Source organism: Chelonus insularis, unplaced genomic scaffold (assembly GCF_013357705.1).
Source record: "Chelonus insularis isolate UGA/USDA-ARS -01 unplaced genomic scaffold, ASM1335770v1 contig_384_pilon, whole genome shotgun sequence".
NCBI classification, from domain to species: Eukaryota; Metazoa; Arthropoda; class Insecta; order Hymenoptera; family Braconidae; genus Chelonus; species Chelonus insularis.
In genome coordinates this window covers 118,236-145,836 of record NW_023276541.1, presented here as the reverse complement: position 1 = coordinate 145,836, position 27,601 = coordinate 118,236, and the positions used below count along the sequence as shown (strand labels likewise).

The window sequence follows — 27,601 nt, the reverse complement described above, 5'->3', positions numbered from 1 at the left end:
ATCTTTATTTAATTATATATTTAGTTTTATAAAAATATTAAGATCAAATCAAACTGATCTCTATCATAAAATTTCATCAAAGTAACCATAAGAAAAGTTTATCTTCAAAAATGAATAAAATAACAACAAATGAGAATTAGAATTTCAATCTCACAAGTATTGAAAAGTTTTTATATTATTGAAAATGATGTTGAATTGAGAAAAATTGCAGTTTTACATTTTCATGTCGTCAAATATACAGACATCTTGGGAAATGCTCAAATCACATTGATACGATGATATGAAAATGGGTTTTTTTTGTGTATTTTACCAATAACAGAAATATCTGTAGGCAAAAAAATTTCACATCTGAATAAGTTAGGAGATACTCTTTTATTAATAATGAAAATAAAAAAAAACATGAATGTTTAATTTTTTTTTTGCAAATTTAAAATTAATTATAATTTCGACTCATAATTGCCTCTTCATTTTCTCTAAGCAGACAAAAGTTAAACAATACTCGGTGTAATAAAACATCAATATTACAATTTGTGTGGGAAAAATGATAACGGTATTAACGGTAATTAAACATGAAATAATGAGAGTAATGACAAGGAAAATAAACTGGCATTTTTGATAACCAAAGTAAGTAAAAGATAAAGCTCTTAAGTGGAATAAAATGACCAGTATAACAGTGTCTTTGTTAACTGTAATTAAAATCCACAAATATCGAATGAATTTTCATTGAATTGGTCAGTTCAAGTCTTCGGTTACCTAACACATTGCTCAATATTATCATCAACATTAAAGAAAATAACGTAGGACGTGGAACAATAAACAGAATAGAAGTAATAGTAATTGAAGAAAACGAAATGTTACATAAGTAAATAAAGCAAATCCATATAAATAAATGGTGAAAGGTGCTTTGAAAGAAAGGACGAAATTTCTTAAAATTAGATTTAACCATCCAACCTCAAAGAGTAAAAAAGAATAGGACTCGAGACTTTTTGAATAATGGAATAAAATAATTTTACTCAACATTTTTCTACCTCTTTTTAGATATACTCTTAACTCAAGTGACAAAGGTAAGTGTCTTTTAGACTATACACATTCATAATTTGCAAAGGAGTATGTGCGGGTGCGTGCTTAGGAACAAAAGAGTAAAGTGGTAAAAGCGCGTGAAGGGGATGTCGGTGGATGGTCGAAGGCGCGAGACTAGTGGGGTGTAAGGGTAGTTGAATGGTAGGGAGGAGTAGGGTTTAGGATGGGGATGAAAAATAAGTGGAAGTAAGGGCGACAGAGAGAGTATAGTCGTGCGGGTCGGAAGGCCGTTGGTATAAGGGGTGGGAAAATGAAACCCCGTTGTTGAGGGGGGATGCGCAACGCATTAAAATGATGACGTGTGACGCGCAGCGTGGGTGTTAGTTCTGGTGAGGGCGCCAGCCGGCTCGCTCGCTAAACTAACCCACCATCCCTAACCCTCCAACTACCGCCACCTCCCTCGTCGATTTCGCTCACTATACAGCTTCACAGCTCCGGCTCAGCTACAGATTTTTGTAGAGGCTGACCGTCGCGTTGCCGGGAAAGATTAAAAAAGCTCGTTTATTAAGATACGCGAAAATCATTTAACGACACGCGTATCTGTCCGGCTTCGTTTTCATCCTTCAAACTTGAAACAAATTCAACATTTTACATCACGAGGATAAGAATCTAAACAATTTTTTAACTCAACTACTTCAACTACAACTACAACTACTACTACTTGAGGAGGTTTTTTATTAACAAAAAATAACATATTCACTTCTTCTTCTTCCTCTTATTCTCTTCCTCGTCTTGCTAAATTCATTACTCGGTTAATTGCTAACAATCTCGAGGAGAGGTGGCGAGGATATCGCTGTTCTTAATGACCTCTGATAGTGCCTGAAGAAATCGACGATACATTATCGTCGAGAAGCCAATCTATACATTATTTATTCATATTATTGTTTGTTGATTATATTTTTCCTATTACGTTTTGACATTTTACTTGATTGTTTTTTTTTTTCTAAACATAAAATATCAAATACGTTTTCTACGAATTACTGAAGAAGTTTCAAAAAAAAAAAATAATAATTCATGTTATGCTGAAAATAGTAAAAAGTGTGTAGTGTTTTTTATTTAAAATAAAAAAGAAATTTAATTTTAGTATTTAAAAAAGAAATATTAAAGTCAGTGAAGTACGTTGATTTATCTTCAGGTGTATATAAAGTGGAAAGGTGAGTGAAGTGAGGTTTTGCAAGAGTGAAGGAGGTGAAGAGTAGGCGAGTCACAGAGATTTATGTGAAAAAAAAAAAAACGAGAGAAAGACATTAAAGAAAACTAGAGTTCAAGAAATATAAGGAAAAAAAAAGTTTCAAAAAGTAAGAAAATAAAAAAAAGAAGAAGAAAGTGGATGAAAGAGAGTGAATAAAAGGTTTAGGTATATGACGAAAGTATATATAAGAGAGTGGAAGAAAGAAATTAAGTGGGAGGAAATAAGGAACTGTCGTATAAGGGTGAATCGCAGGTGCAAATGATCGCACGGTTTTAACTACGCCAACATTGACGTCGGCACTTTTAGTAGTGACTGAGAAAACAAAAGAAACTAAAGACAAGACATCAATTATTTATATCAACTCTGATTGTATCTTTGTAGTTTTTCCCTCAATAACTGCTGCGATTCTGAAGTTAGACATCACGTATAGATAAGCAGGCGAGAAAAGAGAAGAGAAAAATACCAAGATAATCGAGAAGAAGAAGAAGAAAAGGTCACACTAAGTACCAAGACTACTCTTTAACAGAAGTGGGAGGACTTGAAAGAAGGGGAGTGATCTTGGTGGAGGAAGAAAAGCAGGAGAATAAACGGAACTCGAGCCAAGGGATTGTCACTCGACAGTCACCTCATCTGCTCGAAGTATATATTTTTTACCAACATATTACCGGGAACGTGGACACATTTGTGATACACTCATACGTTGACTTGTACTACTGAAATAATTCTAATGTCAAGATGTCAGCAATTATAGTTAACAACGTTTGGAATATTTGTTAAAAAGAATAATCTACCATTCAACAACACACCAACATATACTTTTATTATTGGAGATTTGTCGTCACAAAAGTCAAAGCATCGTCGACAACTTAACGCACACGGGCGTACGTAGAAAAAAATAAAACTTGAAGTGAAAATACCACCAAATATATCACGCTCTATGATTTATTTCACTATACGTCTCCATATTTTTTATGCACTTTTGAGACACCTGTTGATTATGCCGAAGCTCACGCGGCCCTTTTCCGCTGTTACTTCTCTTCGGTGAATGCTCGAGGCCTCTCACTGTTTATCTATCTCATTCACCATTCAATGCCAAAAAATTTCAACCTTCTCTCAATAGTTTTTGTTATTTCCTTTTTTTTATATTATTATTATTATTACCATCACTGACATACAATAATTTACTACTTTGCCATTGTTGTTATTATTTATCAATTAAATTGCTCTTGTTGTTGTTATTGTAACAATTGCAATAATTCAAATTAAATTGAAAAACGAAAAAAAAAAGCACAAGATTTGTGATATTGAACAAAAAAAAGTCAAAGAATAAATCTAAAATAATTAACTAAGTCAAAATAAATAAACAAAGCAAAGTAGATATATTTGATTATATAATTAATTATTGAGCAAAAGTAAAATAAATACACTTTTATATAACTTTATTTTGGCTGCTCGATTAGATATTTTTTAATGTACTCGCACATATATGTATATTAATTGTTGAAAAGCACCTAAATAAAATTAAATAATAAGCACGGTATTGTTTTATACCAGCACGTTATATGCGATTCACATTTATTGTTACATGGCATTGAAACAATAAACAATAATGCACCAAAAGCCTTAGCATGTATAAAGTGCACATTTGTAAACGTATATAACATATATTTAGAAACAAATAGTGTATATTTATAACTAACAGTTTTTCACTCACGTAGCCTTAAACGATTTACAACCCGGAGAAAGAATATTTCTATGTATACACGCACATAAAATAAATAGTATATTTATATTTATTGATTAAATAAACGAAAAAAAAAATAAATAAAAGGTGTAATAGTCTATATATTATTATATACATATTTATATTGATAGATGCCGTCCAAACAGATGTTTAGAAGTATTTAATTAGTACCTTTTTCGTCGCGAAGGACGCGCGTTGTTATGTTGCATTGTTGATTGTAATAAATAGAGGAAAATATATTTATTTAGATAAAAGATAGATTTATATAAAAATTAATAAATATTATATATATATATATATACATACATATATATGTATACATATAAAGTACTTAATAAAGTAAAGTGGAAGTAAAGTAACGTAAAAGTAACTTTTACACGAACATAAATACAAATTAAAGTAGCAGTAGGAGACATTGTTTGTAAGGTGAATCGACTTGAAGTAAAGATTACGAAGAAAGTTGAGACGTGAGTTGTAATATAACGATATAGCAAGGGTATGAGAGTGAGACAAAAATAGAGAGTTGAAGATAAAAAATCGTAAATACTTTAGTGAATAGAAAATTTGAAATACGATGAATGAGAAAAACGATATTTTCTTGATATGATTTTATTTGTGGAATGAAAGTAAATAATAGTAAATCGTAATTTCATATAAAATAATAATTATACTGTTTACTTAACGCACAAAACAAAGCACAATTAGCACCTGCACCAAATGCACGACGATCACGACGACCAGTATTATCAGCACCAACACTGGCACCATCAGTGTCACCATGAACCACTTAAATATGCATCAACAGTTGAGTTTATTAAATGGAACATCAGGACAACTTTTTGTAATTATCACCTGATTTCAGGAGGATATAAAGAAGAAGAGACTCGTCTTCAACAAGGAATTAAACGAGATTACGTACATCGTTGGAACTCTTGAAAATTGGAGTGCATTGAGCTTAGCAGTAACTAGAGCATCTCGAATAAATAGAGAGAAAAGAAAGAAGAAACGAATTTGACGAAAGGATAAAAAGCAAAAAATTCAAAAGAAAAAGTGAAAGGAAACATCAGTGGGTATTGCTAAGGATATCACAAATCTTGTACGGTTGATTCATCAGTTACCTTTTATCCATACCTTCCTGCCTTTTTTCTCATTTTTGCGACCTCAAAGTCTTCCTTTTGCTTGTCCATCAGACTTTATCTTCCTTTTCTGCCTCCTTATCTTGTCCTCACAATTGCGGCAATCCTTCCGGTTTCTCATATTTCCTTTCCTCTCCCCTGTCAAAACCTTCTTCCTTCTTTACAAAACTTGAATCACGTACAAAAACCAATAATTCAAAATTGAAAAACAAAAAAAGCTCTTTTATCATCAAATAAAATTGATTTGTGAATTTTGCGGATTTAGTCATGAACAGAATGACAAATCAATAGTGCAAATAGAAGTAAAACCATTACAAGAAGTTATAGAAGACTATAATCTCTACTACGTAAGCAACTGGATCCTAATAAGACCAGCAGTGGTAGATAGAAAATAAATTATCTCTTTGGAGAAAATTTAATTAAGTAGAACCAATTGGTTTATCAAAACCTGTAAAGTGGCACCAAAGAAACAATTGTGGAATCATGACAAGTCAAATGATATGGCTGTTGGGTTATGTCAGTCTTGGACTGGCTCTAACTTTAGGCAATCGTCCAAGTATCCATAATCATGCCCAAATTAGATCAGGCTTTGATAATCGTTTAAGGACAAATGATCAAACGATCAACGAAAAGGCCTCAATAGTTGCTAAAAAGTCTAGTGATTCTGATTCTTCGTACCATTATGGGCCTTATGATTTACCGCCTGATTGGAATATTTATCAAGATCATGCAAGATCAGCTGTACCTGATGATAATAATAATAATGGTATTAATAATCCTCGAGGTTACAGTGATACCATTCTAAATGATTTCTCAAATACAGTATTAGAATCAATAGATTCACATCGGGATCTATTGAATACTCAAGGACAAGTGAATATAAATAATGAAGAAAGCGATAATATTGGAGATGATGACGATGACGATGATGATGATGATGATGAGGCTAGGATACATAATAGTAGACACTCTCAGTCTCAACAAAGTTCAGAGCGAATATTACGCTCTGAAGCATTGAATCAAAATGATCTTACGAATCAATATAGTCTGAACGAACGACTGATCGATAGTCAAAATAGTCTCGCATCGACGTCCCACAAGAGCTCGTTCCTCTGGTCTCCAGAGCCGTTTGGCTATCCATGGAAAATCCAGCCGAACGTTGATACTAGATCCCCTCTTGGGAATTTCTATACTAGCAGAACACTTGGCAAGAGAAATCAGGTCGCCGGGACACGAAGAAAGTCTGTCGATTCCCGTACCACTTCCCAACAAGGACAACATCCATCGTCTTTTACTTCCGGTATTCCTGAAGTATCCATGGGCAGCATGGCGTCACAGTTGATGCTCAGATCAGCACGTGGCAATCGTCAATACGACGTTCCTCAAATAGGTAAGTTTTCACATTGATACTTTATTATTAGTTTGATTCAACTTATCTTTTTATCAATTTTTATTATATTTATAGAATTCAATTATTTTTGAATAATTTATTTAGATCTGATAATGATTAGATATATTCAATTAATAAAAATAATTTTACCTTCCTTTGTTCAGTCTATTATTTCTAATAATATAATAAATTGATAAAATGATTACCTTGATATAAATATACATTTTACTAATTTTTACATGAGCAGGATTGATTGAACTTTGAATTCAACATTCAAATTCCGTGATATTTAATTTGAATGATGATCAGAGTTAGCTAGTGCACATCCATCAAATTTTTTATTTCTATAAAATAGAATAACTACTTCAATCTAGAATGTAAATGTCAACTATTTTTCATTGGTAGGATGAATTTTTTCCCAAAATGATTAGTTTTCATGTCGTAACTTTTATTCTATGACTAGAACAAGATCTTCATTGGTACAAGTTTTATTTTAAAATTCTTTAGTACTAAATAAATAAGAATATAAAAAAGTGATGATTAACAATACTTTATTGAAGTCATAAAAATTCAGAGTATCGATTTTTTCAAGAACTTGATACTCTTGACCTAAACTTTAATCAAGTGAAGTAATTTCTCAATTATCTACTTGATTCAAATAATACCAAACCACTGAATTATAAAAAAGACTTTCATTCACTGAAATATAACTCTAATAGTAACAAAAAAATTTGAATAAACTTAACTCATAATTTATTAACATCAATGAATTGTTACATCATGCTAGAATATTCAACCCAGAAAAAAATTTCACTAAAACTACCTACACTTTATGTCATTCCAGTAATTTTCACTTTGAAAAGAAAATAACATTGTTATATCCACTAATCTCCTAGTATTTCATAATGTTTGACTACTCTGGTATAAATAATTAATCTCTTCATTGTAGTAACATTCAAATATATATATAACATAATGCATAATAAAACCACTGAAACTGAAAGTGAGTTAAGTTAAACTTTCTTATTTATTCAACACTTGTATATTATTTTGTCTCAATAGCATAAACATACTACGACTTACCCTATCACTATTTTATCCCCACTTGTTGCTCACATTATGCTAGGGCGCTTATAACAGGTTAATTCAAGCGGAATCAAAATACATTTTTAATTAATCGAATTACTAGAAACAATTTGATTAACAATTAGACATTTTATTGTCATATTTATCGGTGTTGTCAATTTTATAGAACTTTAATAATCAGATTTTTGTCTTTACTCACAAAATTGATGTGTTGAATAGTAATAAATAAATTTGAGAGAAAAAAATTTTGATTCTTCTTTTTTTTAAATATTTATTTTTCAAGAACAAAATTGACTGTAATTTATCTACAAAAGTGATTTTTTTAAAAATAGAAAAATATCGTTAAAAATAAATTTCAGTTTAACTCAATCATAAAAAAATGAACACTATTTTAATATTTTTTTATTCAATATAAAATGCAACTTTTTTTAAACAAGTAGATGCTTTTTTTCACTCTTGAAAAAGGCAAATTCACTGTCAAGTCAGTCAATTTTAAAATACATCTCAGGATAAAATCATAGAGAAATTTTCCATCCTAACATCAAATGTTGAATATTATTTTAATCTTCTATTGACTGGAAGAGTTGGTGACGTTGAGAATATGCAGAGAGAAAGAAAGAAAAAGTGTGGGTGGATAAATAGCAGAATAATGAAAAGAGATAATATTACAAGACTACAAAGAGAAATCTTTAGAAGAAAAAAAATTACTCCATTTACGATGACAGTGCATGACATTTTCAGTCGTTTGTTTTATTATACTTTTCCATGCTAGATAGCAACATTTATAAAAAAGATAAATGAATAGTAACCATTAAAATAAATAGGAAAGTTTTGTAACATTAATTTGTTATATTTCCCGAAATATTTAGATAAAAATGGTAAAGTTGTATATAGTGAAGAATAGATAAAATCCTTGTGTTGGATAATATAAAGCAATCTTAGGAATACCTGCTGTGTAAATAACAGCACTTCCCAAAGAGATATATCATCGCGGTGTACCAGCATAACTGTAAGTGTCACTAGACGTTGATAAATTGTAAGAAAACGCACGCGAAAATTGTTTGTACGTGTTGAGTTCCACACTTGTGTGCTGCTTGAAAGTGGAAACGGCGCCACGGGAAAAGTATTGGACGTCGCGACCCACAGGATGAATAGAGGAAATCAGTGGCGACGCTTGCGAACGACATGTCAGTAAAGCTCCTCGTAATCTATGATTTATAGTTTACAGTGATTTGATCTCTCACTATTTCTAAAAGACTCTGGGGATCAGTAGATGTCAGAATTGCAAAAACATCCAAAGACGTGGTCCCTCGTAATGGTCTATATTATGACATCAGATACGTGAAAAGCATTTTAGGTCATATTGATGTTTCTTGTTGAAAGCTTGATTTGTAAAGCTTTATTTTCAACTGTATTTGAAGTTGGGTTAGTATTCGGTTTTGTTTATTGTTGATTACTCCATTTAAGTTAGTTAGTGAAAAAATATTTGATACCATTTTTTTAAGAAGATGATTGATGGTAGATTGTTGGGGGAAGATAATTGTAATGGAATATTTTTAAGTAATAGGGGAGAATGATTTGAATTTGATAAAAATTACATCAGATCATAGAATTTCATTCTCAGTAGTGAAAATTGTTGAAAATTTTTTTAAATTTAAAATTTAAAGTTGATTCATTACATATCATCGTTTATCAATTTATGAAATAAAAGTGGATTTTTTGAGGATTTTGTGAAATATGTTTGTAGATATCTCATGTTTCGTACTTAAAGTAGCCTACTTTTATTACTAATTCATTGTACAACAGTAATATTATCATAGCTGGAGCGTGAGAAAATAATTATCCATCTCAAAAAAAAAAACAAAATAATTTAACCATTTGAAGTATATGGATGTAAAAAAAATAATTATTATTCAGTTGCAATTTTTCACACTTTAAACTTTAGTGAATTTATTTTGATTCATTCTTCTGCATCACTCTAGTTGTTGAATTATTTACGTTTATTAAATATTTGAAAGTGTTGGAGTGAAAAATAGAATAAAGTTTTTTTTATAAAATATAAATTTAATAAAATATTCCATTTCATACAGTTAAATGATTTTATGCTTTACGGAAGTACGAGTTATAATAAGTAAATTATTATCTATTTATTTTTCCGAATAAAAACTTTTTTTTGATAATAAAAAAAAAGTAATTTAATACATTCAAGTTCACCATTTTCAGCAACGAAGTTAAATATTTTTTACAAAGATTCTTAATGAAATATAATTTTAATTAAACATAGACTATGTTTATTAATAATGTTGTAAGATGTATTGTAATCCAGTCATACTTTGAATTTGAGTATTTTTTCAATCATTTTAATACTGATGGAATCATAATGAATAAAAGATTAGCAAAAAGAAAAAGAAGAGTAAAAATATAACGATAACGAATATTTGTTGACAGAAAAATGAAGGGCAATGCTAAATATGAACCATCATCGAGGATAAATGTCAGCATTACTCGCAACACATCGATTGTATCAAGACCTCTTGAGTTTCCTAGATATTAAATATTGATAAATTGGCAAAAAAAAGAATGAATTTTAGAGTAAAATAAAAGAAAATCATTTGTTTCTTTTTCCTCCAACCAAAAGCAATTTCCGGTAAAATATTTTAAAAGCAAAATTACCTTCGATGTTGACAAATTTCTTCTTTTTCGTTTTTAATTTTTTTATTAACTTATGTTATTTTTAATTTTCATTTACATCTTAAATATAAATATAAAGTTTATTCCGTCTCTAAAACAAGGAAGTAAGTAAAAAGGAAAAAAGTAAAGTAAAAGAGTCTTGACCATAATTAATGGCCGACGGGAGCAATAAGGCCAAGGTGAATATTTCATCTCGTCATAAAAGAGGGGATGTACACCACACTAGAGACATGAAAATATATAAACAAGTAAATGGGAGGGAGGGGGAAAGATAAAAGCTTAGGTACAAAAAAACTATACTAACGAAAAGTTACTTGTGAAAAGATACCATGCATTTTACCCCACTATTCTTGTATAAGATTAATCAATATAGGACACATTCACATACCATACCCATCATCAGATAAAATAATAATCATATTCTTATTTCATTTTTGCTATTTATTTCATCATGTATTCCATCTTCAATGTTTATTTCACCTTGACTTATTTACTTTACAATATATAATGTTGTATTTATTTTATCTATATATACTCACATATACGTATGAATTAATTCCATTCAATCGATTTTCATCAAAATAGCAAAGAATCATTCATTAAATATAGCAATCCTTTACGATTCAATAAACAAGAGATTCTGTCATGTAAGCAAGAAATGATAAACAAGATTAATAACAACTTTATCAACAGTTATTGGAATAAGTTGGTAGAGTAATATTATCGAATAATTAATGAAGTTTTGAAAATAAGGGGAATAATGTTGTCTGATGAAAAGGCAAGAATATTTTTATCAAATAAGTTTTTTTCTTTTGTCGTTGGTGGACATTCAAATATTTAATTATTCTTATTTTACTATGATCATTATTAAGTTTACTTGAACTTCATTTACCTAATTCACTTTTATAAAAAATATTCTTTTTAATTGAAAAATTTAATTAAAGCTAAAAATGAAATTTTAGAAGATAGAATTATTGATTGGTAAAAAAGCTAATTTCCATAAAATAATAATGAATTTTCCAAGCACAATATTATGCTTAGCTCAATAGATTTGTTGTTCTTCTATACTGAATAATTTATATAATTGCACAACCAAACATTTATCTGATTGGGATTTATTTTTATTACTAAAGTAATTCAAAAATTAGCTAGTTCAACAAAAAAAATAAACTGCTGTGCAATTTTTTATATAGCCTTTTTACTGCCCCAAAGAATACTCCGATGGGTACTTTCTTTTTATCTTCAAAATTTATAGCTTTACTTAAAAAAAATCATCCACTCACTAAATAAATTGATTTTAAAATTACACTTTTTCTATTTTTTCGTGTTCCATCTTTCATGAAATCAAAAGATCTATTTACATGACCTGTCAGTTATGAATTTATTCAATTATCAAAACATTTTATGAACATTTATTTAATTTAAAATCATAGGATTCTACTTTATTGATTGAAAATATTAAACTAATAGATACATTTAATGAAAACTTATTTCAATTAAACCTTTGTAATACCTTGTGACAAGTCTGAATATCTAGGTAAATAGTTAATCAAGTCTCAAGTAATATACTTGAACGTTCTAAATATTTATTTCATAACTGACATATAATATTATGCTAAATATAATATAATATGACATGCAAAATAATGTTTCTCTGATAATAGGTTTTTTTTTCAATTATCAAACTATGCCTGAAGCTATGGTTTAATGAAATTTCTAACATGAATTAGAAAGGATTGATGAATCAATCATTTAAGTTATAAAAGGTGTAGGGGATTTTCATCCATTTTTTATTGAATAATAAGATGTAAAAAAAGCATTGTTTTGCTAGATAAAATGCTTTCAACTAGAATGAACATCTTAGAATTCTTAAAGATAATTAATTCTATGCTAATTTTCTTGGTGAAATTGATATTACAATTTTCCTAGATAAGCATAGGAATACATACATAAGATACTGTTGAGAAAGTTTTGTATTGATTAAAGAGGTCATTGCATCGACAATAGTTCAATAACAGGAACAGTGGAATTGTTATCTAACATTAATTGATAATCCAAATTGAAAGTAGTCTGAAAGAAATCTGAACATTCTTGAAAGTTTTATGGCCAAAAAATAACTGAAAATTCGAGTAAAGAATGATATTGAAGAAAAAACTGCAATTTCATTCTAACAATTTATTCTGAGTTAAAAATGAAAATTTATTAACACCATCTGCATAATAAAACATTTTATCACGCTTGTAAATTAGTAGTTATAAACTGAATTGTAATGTTAAAGTATCCTTAAATTATACAAATTATGAGTTGTTATTTTTGTGGTAATAAATTTGATAATTTCATAAGCCAACGGTTTTTGTGATCAATGACAATGTTGGAAGTTTTACAAACAATCATAAAGTCTCCGAAAAATTTTCGTTTCACTTAGTTCTAATTCCAAACTCTCTGCATTTGAATAGAGGGCATGAATACTATAAACCTGTAAAAACTTTTATGATTTAATAAATTTTTCAATTATATTTGTTCCATAATGTTTATTGTTGAACTCATTTTAATACAATGACCTCTTGAAAATAATCAATTACAACTTAGTCCATTTTTTAACCTAACGTGATTGATATTTTTTCTACCAATATATTCTTCAGTAATTTCATTAATTAATTTCTTTTAAGAGTCAATAGAAGATAGGATGTTTTTTTATCTAAATAGTTAAATCTTGAATTTGTCAGATCTACAAGATAGTTTTAAACAATGATGAACTGAAAAAAGAATCTAGTTGTTTCATTAATTGAGATATCACACGAAAAGCAATATCCTGTTGCTGCAATAGATTCTCGAGATCTGTTCTTGAATAATTCTGATGTGCTCACACGAAAAGTCTATCGATCTAAGAAATTAAGTTAAAAATCAAACAGAATTTCTTATTAAAATTCACTGCAGATTAAAAAGAACTGACAGATATTTTAAAATTTCAAAAAATATTATTTTTTTTAATTGTAATGGAAGAATTGAACATCAATTTTACTCTAGTATTTCATTTTCAATAGTGATAATAAAAATACTATTCTAGTTTTGATAAAAACCATATAGTCCTAGGTTATTTGTAAATTTGACTTTGCATAAATCTATTAAAACAATTCAAAACCATTTAAATCAAGAAAATCCTCAATTTGTTGCAACAATGGATTTTCTTTCTGAACAATTTCAACTTCTACAGCAACTTCATAACTACCATTCTTCTTCGATATTTTTTAAAACCCAACTAATAAAACTTTTTTTCATCAATAACTTTATTCACAACAATGAAACGTAACTTTTAATCCTCATTCTAAGTCACATTATTTCTGTAATTCCTCTAAATCCTTTTTATCAGACAAAATTATTCATCAGACAGCTTTAATTACTTGACTGTTACTAAAAAAGGATTTGCCATCTTTTCAAATATTCTTGAGGTTCTGATATTACAATTAATCTGGATTTAGTCCAATAAATGATTAACTTTGTGACGTTGACATGCCGTTGACGTGGAAATTAATGAGAGAAATCAGAAGCAATTGATACAAAGCTAGTACAGAGAGAGAGAGAGAGAGAGAGAGAGAGAAAGAGAGAAGGGTAATATAGAGAGGGCAAGTCGACAAGCAGACTGGAAACTACCATTGAACGCGCCTAGACTTGAGAGTAGGTTTCGCTAAAGAATGTGGGGGATGAGAGTGACATAAGCGGCGCCGCTCTTAAGCGTCCGTTGCACTCGGTGAGGGCGCCTCTCGGCTAACTGCCAATGCACTTCGAGCTACATATTCCCTATTCCACTTCCGTGCAATGCCTACATGCATCGCGCTCTCTTTCTTTTTTCATCCTTGTCTCTGTTACTTGCGGCTTAACTGTTTTACTTTGTCAGTGCTTTGACCTGTATGTATACAGTATAAGTGTACGACTGGTGCAGTTATCGAGAAGCTGCATTCTATATTTTTCATCTTTATTACTTGTCATAATAGTGTGATGTATGTAAGAATAAAGTTACTTTGAAATAATAAGGGGATATTTGATTAAAAATGAAAATTTAACGCTAAATTAAGTGAAAAATGGCAAAAAATCAAATTATTTTACGTTTTATTAACATTCATTTTATTATTTTATACTTAATAATTTCTTATTGTTTTTTCCAATCTCTTTTGTAAAATAATGGACATTGTTTGTTTAAAATAAAACTAAAATCATGTTAACGGCTGATAGTTAGTTCGTTGTGGTATATTTAAACGGTGAAGAGAAAAAATTTAGTGGAATTATCGGGCTGCGGTCAGACATAAAATAATTACAAAAGTCACTAGGTTGATTATTATCGTTTTCTGATAATAGTCCATTCTTATTTCAATTGAGGAAGCGAATAGAGTAATATATAAATAGATAAGATTAATTTTAGATATTTAAATTTATTTTAAATATCTTCTGTTGGTTTGTGAAATAAAATAAGGAAAAATTACTTGAGTGAATTTAAGTGATAAGAAGAATGAAGTTTATCTATTTTCGGGACAACCTACTCTTCCTTTAACAAATAATGAAATTCCTTAAATTGATTTCAACTACCCACACACATAACATGAGTTTCAATTTCCACTTTGCACCCTTCACTAAAATATTTTCTTCCTTATGAACATGACGTGTAACACCATACAACAAAAGAATCATTTTAACTTCGTACGATGCTAAAGTATAATTTACTCAAGAATTGAGAAAGAAAATCCTTTAAATAAAATTCAATTTAGTCTACTACTCTGTACAATTGGTTACTAAACAGCCACTTTGCAGTCAACTGTGTAATATTATTTAAATTATTTTTTTATCGTTATTACTTGTTGTTTTTTGCTTTTTACAAACCAATCTTTCTGTTGTACAATCAAATATTGTTTTCATAACTTTAATTTTTACTTTATTTTTACAATTCAAAATTAAATAATAAAATAATATTAATTCATTAATTTTATTTAAACTGCAGAAATTTGTATTAAAATGGTGTAAAGCTGATAAAATTGAACAATTCATAATTTTTTATAGCATATAACATTAAATAACAAATCAACAGCATCAACTTAAATATTCAAATTAATTAATTCAACTACGTTAAAAGGAATATGATGTAAATGTTTTTTATATAAAAGCACTGAACTCAATAATTCCTTTCCAATTTGATACAAAATAATAAAGCAAAAAAAAAATTCTAAAAAATCCGATTATTTGTTTAAAAAAAATTAATGCTAAAACTTTTATTAGTTAAAAAGTTAATTAAATTCTTTATCCCATTGTTAAGTGTATTTTAAAATAGATAAATAACAAAAATTTACAATATTCCGTTTTAACAAAAATATTACATGACTACAAAGAGACACGGTTTCTCGTTTCACTTTTTTATATCATCAAATATTTGTTATTATTATCGACAAATGTCAATAGAATAGCTTGAAATAAATTTTGTATTGAACGTTGGAGTTACGACATATTCATTTCTGATGTTTGTTTCATTCGCATGTACGTTTTAGGGTTGTGTGTATATGGAATTTATTCAATACACGATGCGTACATGCATTAAATGTTTAACTATATTGTAAAATATGATGTCACTGATGTACACGTCTATACATATTATGTACATATATTCATGTGTCATGATCACTCAATGAAACTCGTATAGGTCATAGGTCACAGGTAGTTTGAGTGCCATCTAAGCACTTATAATCAAACTGATAATCAGTCAAATTTGCGAATCACTAGTTATTCAACTTGGGGCTAAATTAAACCAACTACACTCTCACAAAACTTTATGTAACTAATTAACTTATTTTACAACATTTACCAAGAAGTTACTGTTAAATTGATTTTCTCTATGATCTACAATTTGCTTCTGACATTTCAATTAATGTTGTGAATATATCATTTTATTTGATCATTTATTTATTAATAATTTAGTCTAAAATTCTTCTTATTATGCTATTTTATGATATGAAAAGTTTTTAAATAATTAAAGAGAAAAAAACTGCTATTTTATTTTTACTTCTTTTGAAATACAATTTTAAATGTTGTTTCAATTTTATTAAAATACTTTTATAAATTTTTTCATGTCTATTTTTTATTGCATACTTTCATTTCATACCTGTAAAGTAAGTGAGGTATTTAATTACAATACTTTTATTGATAAAAATAATATTATAATAAAGGATAAATAATTGAGTAATGAAGTCTCCTTTTGTTCCAACATTTTATCAATAAATTATACACTTTTAAATGAACTATATAAAATAAAGACTCCTTTATAGACTTAATTTTTTTATTCAAATTTTTTTACTTATTAAGATTATCAACAAAAATACATTGTTTTAGTTATTTATAAAAGTTTTTATAGATCATAACCATGACCTTTTAGTTTGAATAAAAATTGAACACCCTGTAACCTTTTAACCAACCCTTAAGATGATTATGTCTTATATCGAATACTAGTTTTCCCCTAAAAAAGTCCTATTATTCAATTTCATGAACACATTATTCAATTATAGGATTAACATTAAATTCTTGTCGTAGTAATAATTTAGTTTCACTTGAACTGCTGAAATCATTTTCCAATATTAAACCTGTTGATGAATTAATATCATGAAAGTTTAAAAAAAAAAAAAGCAACTTACATGCATCAATCTTACTAAAAAAAATTAAGAATGAATTAATAATAAAATGGAAGACACTTTAATGATCATTAACTTCAAAATTAACTCCAAAAACTTGATAAACATTTTTTAATGATAAAAACAATTAGCATACTTTATCTTAACATGAATTCTTATACGTCAGTTAGAAGTAGTTGATGAATATTTTAAAACCCACAACTGGTTTATTCATCAGAAAGCAGCAATTAAAACAGTTGAGAGAACGAATCTTAAATCTATTACAGTAACAGAACATTTTTTTTAATCATATCACATTAAAATTCTAGACTACAGTAGTATTAACTTTGATCTGAAACTCTTTTCAATGAAATTATGAACGTTTGTTAGTTTTGAGCAATAAAAAGTACATTGCAGTGTGGTATATTTAATATGAAATATCACAGTATTTCATTTTTATAAAGTGGTATTTCATATGAAGAGTAAATAAAGAAGATATATAACCAAGGATTTTGTGCTGTGGAAACTATACCCAATAAAAAAATGCGTATATACCAGCAATAAAGAAAGATATATGAATCATTAAGCTTTATGTTATGCTTTCTATTCGACACTAGTGTATATATTTGTACATTCTATTAAACATCATTCTCCAGTTAAATTATTATCTTTTTTTATTGTTAAATTGTTAGAATAGCATTTGAATCAACTTTCAATTTAATTCACATTTGGAGAATTGTCTGAAGTAGAAACATCTTTCAGTGGATTGTAAATGGTGGTTGAAAGTCGAGTCTGTAATTTGTATACAGTTGAATACTTTTAGAACAAGTCTCTAATTAATTAGCTACTTTCAATTGGAATATTTGTTGTAAATAAATGGATAGGTGAATGATAATGATGACAAATGAATGATAAAAAAATATCTGATGTTGTATCATGCTTGGAAGATCTTATAGAAAACTTTACTTTTGATCCTACATGTTTTACAATTCTATCAAAAAGTCATAACATTCATGGAAGTGTATTTTATTTGAAAATATTTTTAAAACATGTCTCTGGATAGGGGGATTTAATTTGAAATATTTTTTTATATGAAGTGAAGTAAAAGTTCGGAACTATATTTAGATTTGAGCCAAGTTTGTTAAAAGGATATTTCGCATAGAGTTCGAATCGATATAAGTTGAAAAGTTTGCTTTTCAAAAATTTTCATCTGCTTTATATGAGATTTTATAAAATTAAATTTTTAAGTAATTTTATATCCAAAAGAAAATGAAATTCCTTTTCGATAAATAAGGATAAAAGTTGTACCTTAACTATTTAAATATTTTATTTCTAGTAAAGTTTTTAGGAAGCTTTTTAAAATTTAATTAACAGGAAATAATTAATTAATTAATAAGAACTTGGATAATTAGCATTTTATGATGAGTTTATTGAATTCTTTTTATCTTTCAATCTAAAAATACCTAAGTAAAAGGAGAAATGATAAAAATAAAACTAAACTGTTAGCTCATGATATAATAACCTGATTTCTGGCTTCGTTTCCTACTAATAGAAATTGATTTTCCTGTTTCTGAAACTTTATAAATAAACTTTTATGTTATTGAACTTTTATTAGTTTTTAACTTCATAACTTCATCTCCATAGTGTGCTGAGTATATTTACCCAGTAGGGAAAATTTTACCACCTGTGGTTCCTTTGAAACTTCCAACTAAATAAATTGGAGGAAAAATTACTATTTATTAACATACTTTTTATGAAAATCTAATAACTAAGAAAATAATGTTGCTATTAATGATATTTTTTATTATTTTAACTTTTAAACTTTAAAAAAATTGACTCATAATATCTCTATTATTATTAAGTCATTTTTTATAGTTTAAATAGATACCACAACATTTCTAGCTCGTTTCTATCTTTTTAATTATCCTCTTAAATCAATTCATGAATATTAATAGCATTCCAAGTATAAATAAACTACTTTTCAAGCAACTAACTTATCTAAATCAAACGTCATCCATTGATACATTGAACATTCATTTATACATGATGTTAATTCTACTAGACGTTATTTTATTTAATTTTAAACTTGACAAAATAAATATCTAGTTTGTTGTAGAAAAGAATCATCATAAATAAAATCTAAAAACTCAGTTAGATATAAAGACAAGCACTTCCTATTCACATTGTGCTAAGATTTAGCATCAATAATTTTTGACTAAACTGGAAACTATAAAAGTGTATGTACCATATATGTCACAATTTATATTTTAGGATTAAAATATATTGCATTACATATCCATAACATTCACCCATAAAGAAATCTCAAAAAGTTAAAAATAAATATATGTAATATTTATGCACAATACAAAGAATATATTATCCTAACATTATGGAGAATCATTCTGATCCTTCTTATATTGTATTTCGTTCAGGGTTTTCTCAGTGAACGAAAGCTTTTCTGTGTTTTACCAAAGGTTTTGCTACAGGATAAAATAATCTCAGGAATACTCTTCCAAGAGGGAAGAGCGTCGAGGTCATACTGGCGCCTTGCAGACTACATAGGAAAGCTAGTATATAGTGAGAAAGAAAATGAAGAAGAAGAAGGAGCGAGTGCCTGGGAATTTTTATAACTAGCACAGGCTTTTCTCTCCTCTGTACACTTCTTTATTTTTTCTTTAGCTTGTCTTTAAAAATTGTTCCTTCTTTTTACCCTCATTTTTTCACGGAAAACTCGTTAACTGAACTTAGATTGACCATTTTACTTTCAACAGTTGACTTGATGTTTCTTTGATCTTATCCTTAAATACGTTTTTACGTTCACATTTAACATTTAATTTTAAGTTTATATTTTTTATCTCCTTTAAACATTTAAAAATTAATCGTTCTTATACATAATAAATTAATTTTTTACATTAAATTCATTAATAATTTATGAATTATTTTAACTACGATTTGGAGTTTAAGGCAACAAATACTAAGTAGCATCATCAGTATTCTAATTAAATTGTTTATTCTAGCGTGATAAATTTATGGAGAAAATTCATTCAATTATCATTGTCATGAATTTCAATGAAACATTTTAGTAAAAAGTTTAAATATCTAAATTATACTTTTATGACAATTTACTATTAAAAAGCATTTATTTAGTGCATGCAAATTCGTAGAAAACATCCAACTGTTTCTATCATATTTAAATCAAAAGACGTTTTTTATGTAATAGCTTTTGATACATTGTTACTCGATATACATAGTAGAGGTTTTTTCGTGTTGTTTTCAACTTAACACGCAAGTAATTTTATGGATCATTATAAAAATATTTATAGACCAAACAGGGAAGTAGATTAGTGCTGAGTAACCTCGAAATTACAATAGCTATTTTTAACAATTGTATTGTTCAAATGGATAAGAATACCAATGTAAATGAGGGTAATGACTTTATTTTGATAGGGAAAATTATATTTATAACAACAAACAAAAAGGATAATAATCATTTTATCAAGTCTCATATTATTTTTTGACTATTTTACTTGAAAACTTTTAAGGTACTTTGAAGTATCGATTGGCTACTTGACCATTTGACTTATCGTGTTCAGAGATTTTGTGACTTTAGTCACACGCCACAACATATTTTACGTTAAAAATAAAAAATAGTTCTACGCTATTTGCATAAAAGTTTTAAAAATCTTTTTTTTTTTTTTTGTTAAAATTAAAAAATCAAAATACAATATGAAAGTAATAAGAAGTTAAAATATATATATTTATATACTGGTGGAAGAATAAATTTTATACGATATAGTATTCTCACAAATTGTTTCAATTTTTTTCAAAGATAATCTCAATGACTTAAAATTACTCTTTCCAACAGCATCTATACGTTTTAGTAATCTTTCAGTTCATTAGCTATATTTTTAATGGAATCTTTCAAACTTTTGCTTTATCTAAAATCTTTTCCATTCAAATCTAAATATGTATATCAAACAATAATAGTTATAATAAAAAGTTATATTATTTTTTTTTCATACCAAGTATTATTGAATGTTCAATTATTATTATTTCAATAATAAAGTTATTATTTTGAATATAATTATACTTAAAGTATTATTTTAATATTATTATTATCATTTAATAATATTTTTCTTTAACGATAAATCATTTAAAAAACTAAATTAAACTAAATTCTTATTATTCAAAGTATTTAATTAATTTTGTTCTTAGTAATGATAAAAACTGATAGAATAATGATAGAAATTATGTTGACACTATTGTGTGAATTAATTTATCTTATTCTACATTGTACATCTTAACACAGGTCAAGTCATATTTAACTTAGAGTTTCATGAAAGGTAATGTTGAATATAACGAAATGGAATAAATAAAGGTCTAAGTATAGAAACTATCGATCTATTGTAAACTCACCACCTACCTGTGGCATGTACAATTCACATGATGTCACCTGAGAAATTTTATTTCAAATCAGGACATTATGGATCTATCGTTTCAACTTTTCACGAAACATCTGTGAAGTTTGAACAATCATGTATTTATATAAATTTATCTGACTAGTATTATCTCTCTTAATAACAAGAAAAAAAGTGAATTAAATTAATTTTCTGTATCATTCAAGGATTAATTTTAACTCATTCATGACCCTCGAACGTTTGAATATTTTATCTCTCAACGTTTTTAAATTTACACTCGACTGTGCTATAATTATAACCTTTCTTATATCTCATTTTTTAAATTCATTCTTCTTTCTTAAGACTTTCAATCTGTCATTGGTTTTCTAATGTTATATATTCATTCATTAATGTCTAATTGAAAGACTTGAAAATAATTTAAGACCAAAAGAATAATTTTATTCAAATTGTAATGCGAATCATTTAGACAATAGTGTTAAGAAGTCAAGAGAATTACCGAGTATTTTCTCGCAATTAAAATTTATTATTGATGAAGAAGGTGTAATGAAAGAGAATGACAATGTTGTTATGACTCGATTAGAATGTAAATTCATAATATAAAGTGGTTGCTTGTTAAATTTTAGTAATGAATCTCAGACGTCGAGCACAACAATGTTAGGTCGGGTATCAAGTGTATGTAATGCGTCGTATGACATCAAGGTAAAAGTCTATTTACCTTTTCCTTCATACACGAGTATGCATTGCGGTATATAAAACCTATTAGCTTACTTGTATTCATGGTACTTCATGTACTCTGTTATTGCAATTTATGCCGTCATAACCGACTTATCGTTTATGATGGGATGTGATATCATTATTATACTAACGAACTGAGTACCTGACTAGAGACTTTAATTATTAACATTGATTCGTTTATTTTATTTTATATCACACTCCAAAGTCTTTTATTTTATTTTATTTATCATTTAATTTTATTCTAAAAGTTATTATTTGTTTAATTATTTATTTATAATAACATACAGACCTAATAGTATTAACTATTGCGATAGGATCACAATGTGCCAAAGATGGCATTACAAAAAAAATGTTAACAACTTTATTTTATTAAATAATGCACAATAGACTAGATGGAAATCATGTGAAGAATAATTAAAGGCCACATTCAGAGAAGAGACTAAGTTAAAATAACAAGTTAAATAAATATAGTATCAATTAAATGATAAAGAAAAAACATTCTCTTATTATAATGGCATTGGAAATTATTATTTTATTTAACAATCATTGCAAATCTAAACATTTAAATGAATGTTTTTATTCAAAATATTTAATTAAATGTACTTTTTTAATTTGCAGTGTATGCTGGATATTTTTTTTTCTAATTTTATTGGTCCAGTTGTTTGTTTAGAGAATATTGTTATGACTTTTGAAGTAAATGAGTGCAAAACTAAGGGTAATAGTTTGTATTTCGCTTTAAAATTTCTTCATTCTGTAGTATGAATATTGTACAACTTTGTATCTAACCCCGGAACTCTCGGATATTGGAAACATCATATACATATACATATATACTTTCGAAACTAAAGCCCTGTCGGAAATAATTATTCATTATATCATCTTAGATAACAATTTGTGTATTATACTGATTATTATTATTGATTTAAAAATTAGATGTGTTATTTACTATTATTATTATCATTCTAAATGACATGTCGTCAGTATTTACGGATACTTATTATCAGAATTTAAAAGATAAAAATGCAAATTGAATTGAATTATTAAAAAAAGCATTTAGTAGAAACGTCAGTGGTATTTGGAAAGTTCTTTTTTTTTATTGTAAAATCTTGAAATTTTTAACAAATGACCAAATCATAAGAAAATACGCTCAACCAGTTCCATTAATCTACGAGTCAGTTTCTCAAAAAAAAAACATGGTAAAAATGACTACATCTCTCTTTTTCTTCATCTAGAGAAATAGAGTGGAAAATTTTTGATTTTGGATCATATTCAAATAACTGCATTTTTCCCGAAAAATGAACGTTTTGATGAATCAGTAGATTTTTTAAAGCTAAGAACAATTCATTTCCATATTATTAATCAGTTTTTTTGTATCTCTTTGCTGCATGAATTATATTGCAGATAATATAAAATATTAAAAATAGCTAAAAGAGCTCATATCACTGATATTACCCAGAGATTGACTAAAAAAAAACTTTTCTTTACTTTTTTTTTTCTTTTTTAATTTTAAATAGAAAAATTTTCAGCTATAAATAATGTTTAACATTTATAAAAAGCCATATTCATAAAATGTAACATTTATATTTATTTTTAACAGTATGTGTCGACGTAAAAATTTAATAAAGTCAAAGAAAAATGATTGAGAAAAATGTTAAACATAAATATAAAAAAATACAGACGATTAAAGAAAAATCATATAATGAAGATAAAATATTGTTGAATAAAAAAAATTATATTTAATAATTTATCTATATTTTATTTATAGTGAAGAGAAAACTAGATTATAAAATATATAACATTAATAAACTTTTAAAGAGTTTTTCTTTTTATTTTAAAAATTTTTCTGGATACTGTTCAAATCACATGGCTTTATCTTCATATCTATCCATTTTTAAATTTCCACAAATATGTCACAATGTCCTAATTTAAAAAAAAATATCTATTTATTAAATAAATTACATACAAATACATTATAAATTAAATAGAGCATCTCAAGAATGAATAAAAGAAAAAACTATAAATCAAGTTAAAAATAAGGTATCACTTCAATAATATTTCATATAACCTCTTCTTAAGTTTTATAATTGAGAAAAAGTGAATCATAAAACAAATGGAATTCCCAGTTTATTTCAGTTATAAGTAAACACATTTTGCTCATTGCGTGACCATTTGCCATTTTAGAGTCATTTATTATTATTTTCAGGGGATTAACAGTTATTACTTTTAGCACTTTCTGCACTTATAACTGTCTAAACTCCATCGATATCAATTTCCATGTGTTTTTTTTGCCAAAGTTATTCTAAATATAGAGTATAAGACTTTTGCGAAGAGTCAAATAGATGAAATATTCACGATAGCAGAAATATATATTACCAGAAATAGCATCATATAAATTTTTAATTAACATCAAATTCAGAGGAATAATAACTTCAAAAACACCAAATTTATCTTCAAAAACTTTCCAAATAACTCACTCAAAAGCTGAAATATTTAATTATCGCCATAACAAAAGAACTTTTTCACATTAAAAATGATGATAATAATTATGGTAAATGAATTAATGACTCTACAGTCTCTAGAGCTTACAAAATTAAACATTTATGTAATAATAATAGCAAATAATGATGGTTATTCATAATCACAACACCCTGAGGAATTTATTTTAATCTCTTTAGCAGCGCAACTCCAAATACTTAGTGTATTTATTATCAAAATAAAGTAAAAAATCATCTTTATTTATTAATCGCGTAAACTGATGAATATGACAATCAATATCAAGAAAAAAAAAAGTCTTTTGATTCAATACATAGATATGTATTAAATTAAATATCATAAATTATTTATAATACTTAGGGTTTACTCAAATCAATCATATTTAATTATTAATTCCACTTAATATGAAACGATTATATACTCATATTTTTCATTTTTATTTCAGCCTAATTTACTAAGGTGGAAAAAAGAGTTTTTCATTTTTCATTTTATTTATTATAAGTTTATTTTTCACGGACCAAAAATCACAAATGATTGTTTTGATTGATAATCAAATGAAAAAAACGGTTAAAAAATAATTAAAAATTTCAATAAATTGAATTCATGTGAGATTAATGAAATTTCTTTTTGATATCAATCCTCATAATCTGATGAAGATAATATTCTACCTTTACATTGTGGTTCTAGAGAAGTAAAAAAAATAATAAATCACCATTAATTACGAACGCATACTAAATAATTAATCCAAAACTCAGCAATAAATAAATTTATATTTTTCATATTAAAGACATAAAAGAATTAAAATTCATATTTTCATGTTATCCGCCCACCAAAAGCAGACAAGATTAACTGGAATGAAATTTGCTGTATTTAACACGAAATATATTAAAGAATTAATGGGGTATTTAATATTCAATTAGACATAATTCACTTACGAAAATAACGCAAATGTGTCATAAGTCATTTACAAGCCAACGATAAATGACATAAATTACGTACATAATATTTATAATGAATACTAAATAGATTTAGCAGCAATCAATCAACCATTTAATAATCCTTTAGAAGTTATAAAGTAACAATAAAACTGATTGAGAGATAGATGCCAGTTGACTCTCTTGTATTACCACCTGTTGCGCATGACAAATATTGCGCGCATTAAGAATGAATGAAATTACATAATCCAACACTCTTAATTTAAGAAATTAAATGACCTCTCAATTTCGATAGTACTTAAATATTTTTGATATTATAAAAAATTATCATTAATCATTTAATAAATGGTGATTTTATTTTTGCTTTTAACAGAATGTCCGTCGTCGGAGGATGGTATGGAGAGGTTTGCTTGTCCAACACCCGACAGAATGGGCAGGTATCGTTGCATTGACGATCATGTACTCTGTGATGGATTTATTGATTGTCCAACGGGAGAGGATGAGGATCGGCAAGCTTGCATGTTCTACAAAACCGTGAGTAACACTACTAGTTACTAAATGTCTGACCACTAAAAGACCTCTATCACGTGCTCTCTTTGTTTCGTTTACTCTACTATACATACACGAGTGTACTGAGCTTTTAAATATACTCTGTCCAGTCTCATTCTGACACAGCTATAGATTTAATTAAATGCTCTTGAATTTAATCATAAATTTAGAAATTATTTTTGTTTTATCAGTTAAAAAATGCTAAACTTTTTACTCGTTTTGTGTGTTCATGTATACATACCCTTCTATTATATTAGTAGTCACGCAAATATTAATATTTTTTTTCTACTTTTATTTCAGACAAAAGCACATTTAGATGTGCTAGCAGAGGCTTTATTACGATGGGTCAGAGGCCGCTAAAGATTTTATGTTATTTCATTCTTGCCTATATATTTTCATCTCACCATCATTTATTCAAACTCGACTCATTAATAATTGAATGATAAGAAAAAAGAAGATAAATAAACAAGAGGAGTCAAATTCAACGTATCAATAAATATTTTATTGTGAAGAGTGTACTCCTATGTCCGGTAATATTTCTTATCTTCCTTCTCTATACTTTGTTGTATATTTTAAATGGAAGAATACTAAACAAACATACAGACATATATACACACATATATATATAGATATATATAAATGAAAGAGGAGAAAAGGAAAAAACTTAAAATATGCTCTCTACCCTCGCTATTGCCCAGTAAAAAATTATAAAAGATAAAATATTTGACAACTGAATTTAATAGACAACCAAAGATAATCGAGTTATATGGAAAAAGAAACAAATGATTTATATATTTGATTTTCATGAATTTCAATATAGTATAAATAAATAGCATATATCATAGTACATGTCAATTCTATCAATATCTATCTGGTCCTTTCAACGACTTTTCAGTCATACTCATTTATGACAAAAAAAGGGAATGAAAAAAAATAAGAAAGAGCGAGAGAGAGTGAGAAAGAGGTATAAAAAAAAAGACAGAATTTAATTAGAAGTATTTATTTTATAATTAAGAAAGAAACTTGATGGTATGAATAATTATATAATATTAAGAAAAAAAATGTAAAAAAAAAAAAAAAAATAAAAGAGATGACGAAAAGTCGTTGAGTCACTTAAATAGAATAAACTCATTATTTAATTAACTAAACTGAGTACAGTAAAGTAAATGTATGTGTATAGTCTCTGGTATTATTGCCAGAAAATAACTTCGTTGGTCAGACTATTTACTTCAGCAGTTTATTTTTATAGTAACTTAATAAAAAAAAATAGTAGTCTTATACAAAAAACAAAAAAAAAAATAAATAAAAATACCAAATAATCATAATAATATAATAATAATAATAAAGATAATTCATGTCAATGAATTACTATACAAGTCTAAATGTTAAATGGAATAAAAAAAAAAAAATGGAAATGGATGAATAATAAAAATATAATCGGGCTGGCCGAACACCGTTATACTTTAGTAAAAATTATTTTCTAATATTAGTGATAAATGATGATAATA

At 27.2% G+C, this 27,601-nt stretch overlaps 1 protein-coding gene across 1 annotated transcript; it reads left to right on the top strand.

Annotated features, from left to right (window-relative positions):
* Window positions 1–1,458: 1,458 nt before the first annotated feature.
* jeb (jelly belly) lies at window positions 1,459–27,601 on the top strand. The gene is made up of 4 exons (XM_035084262.1): window positions 1,459–3,153; window positions 4,879–6,542; window positions 25,918–26,078; window positions 26,394–27,601. Exons 2-4 carry the CDS (start codon window positions 5,636–5,638, stop codon window positions 26,451–26,453), a joined length of 1,128 nt encoding a protein of 375 aa, XP_034940153.1. The 5' UTR covers window positions 1,459–3,153; window positions 4,879–5,635; the 3' UTR covers window positions 26,454–27,601.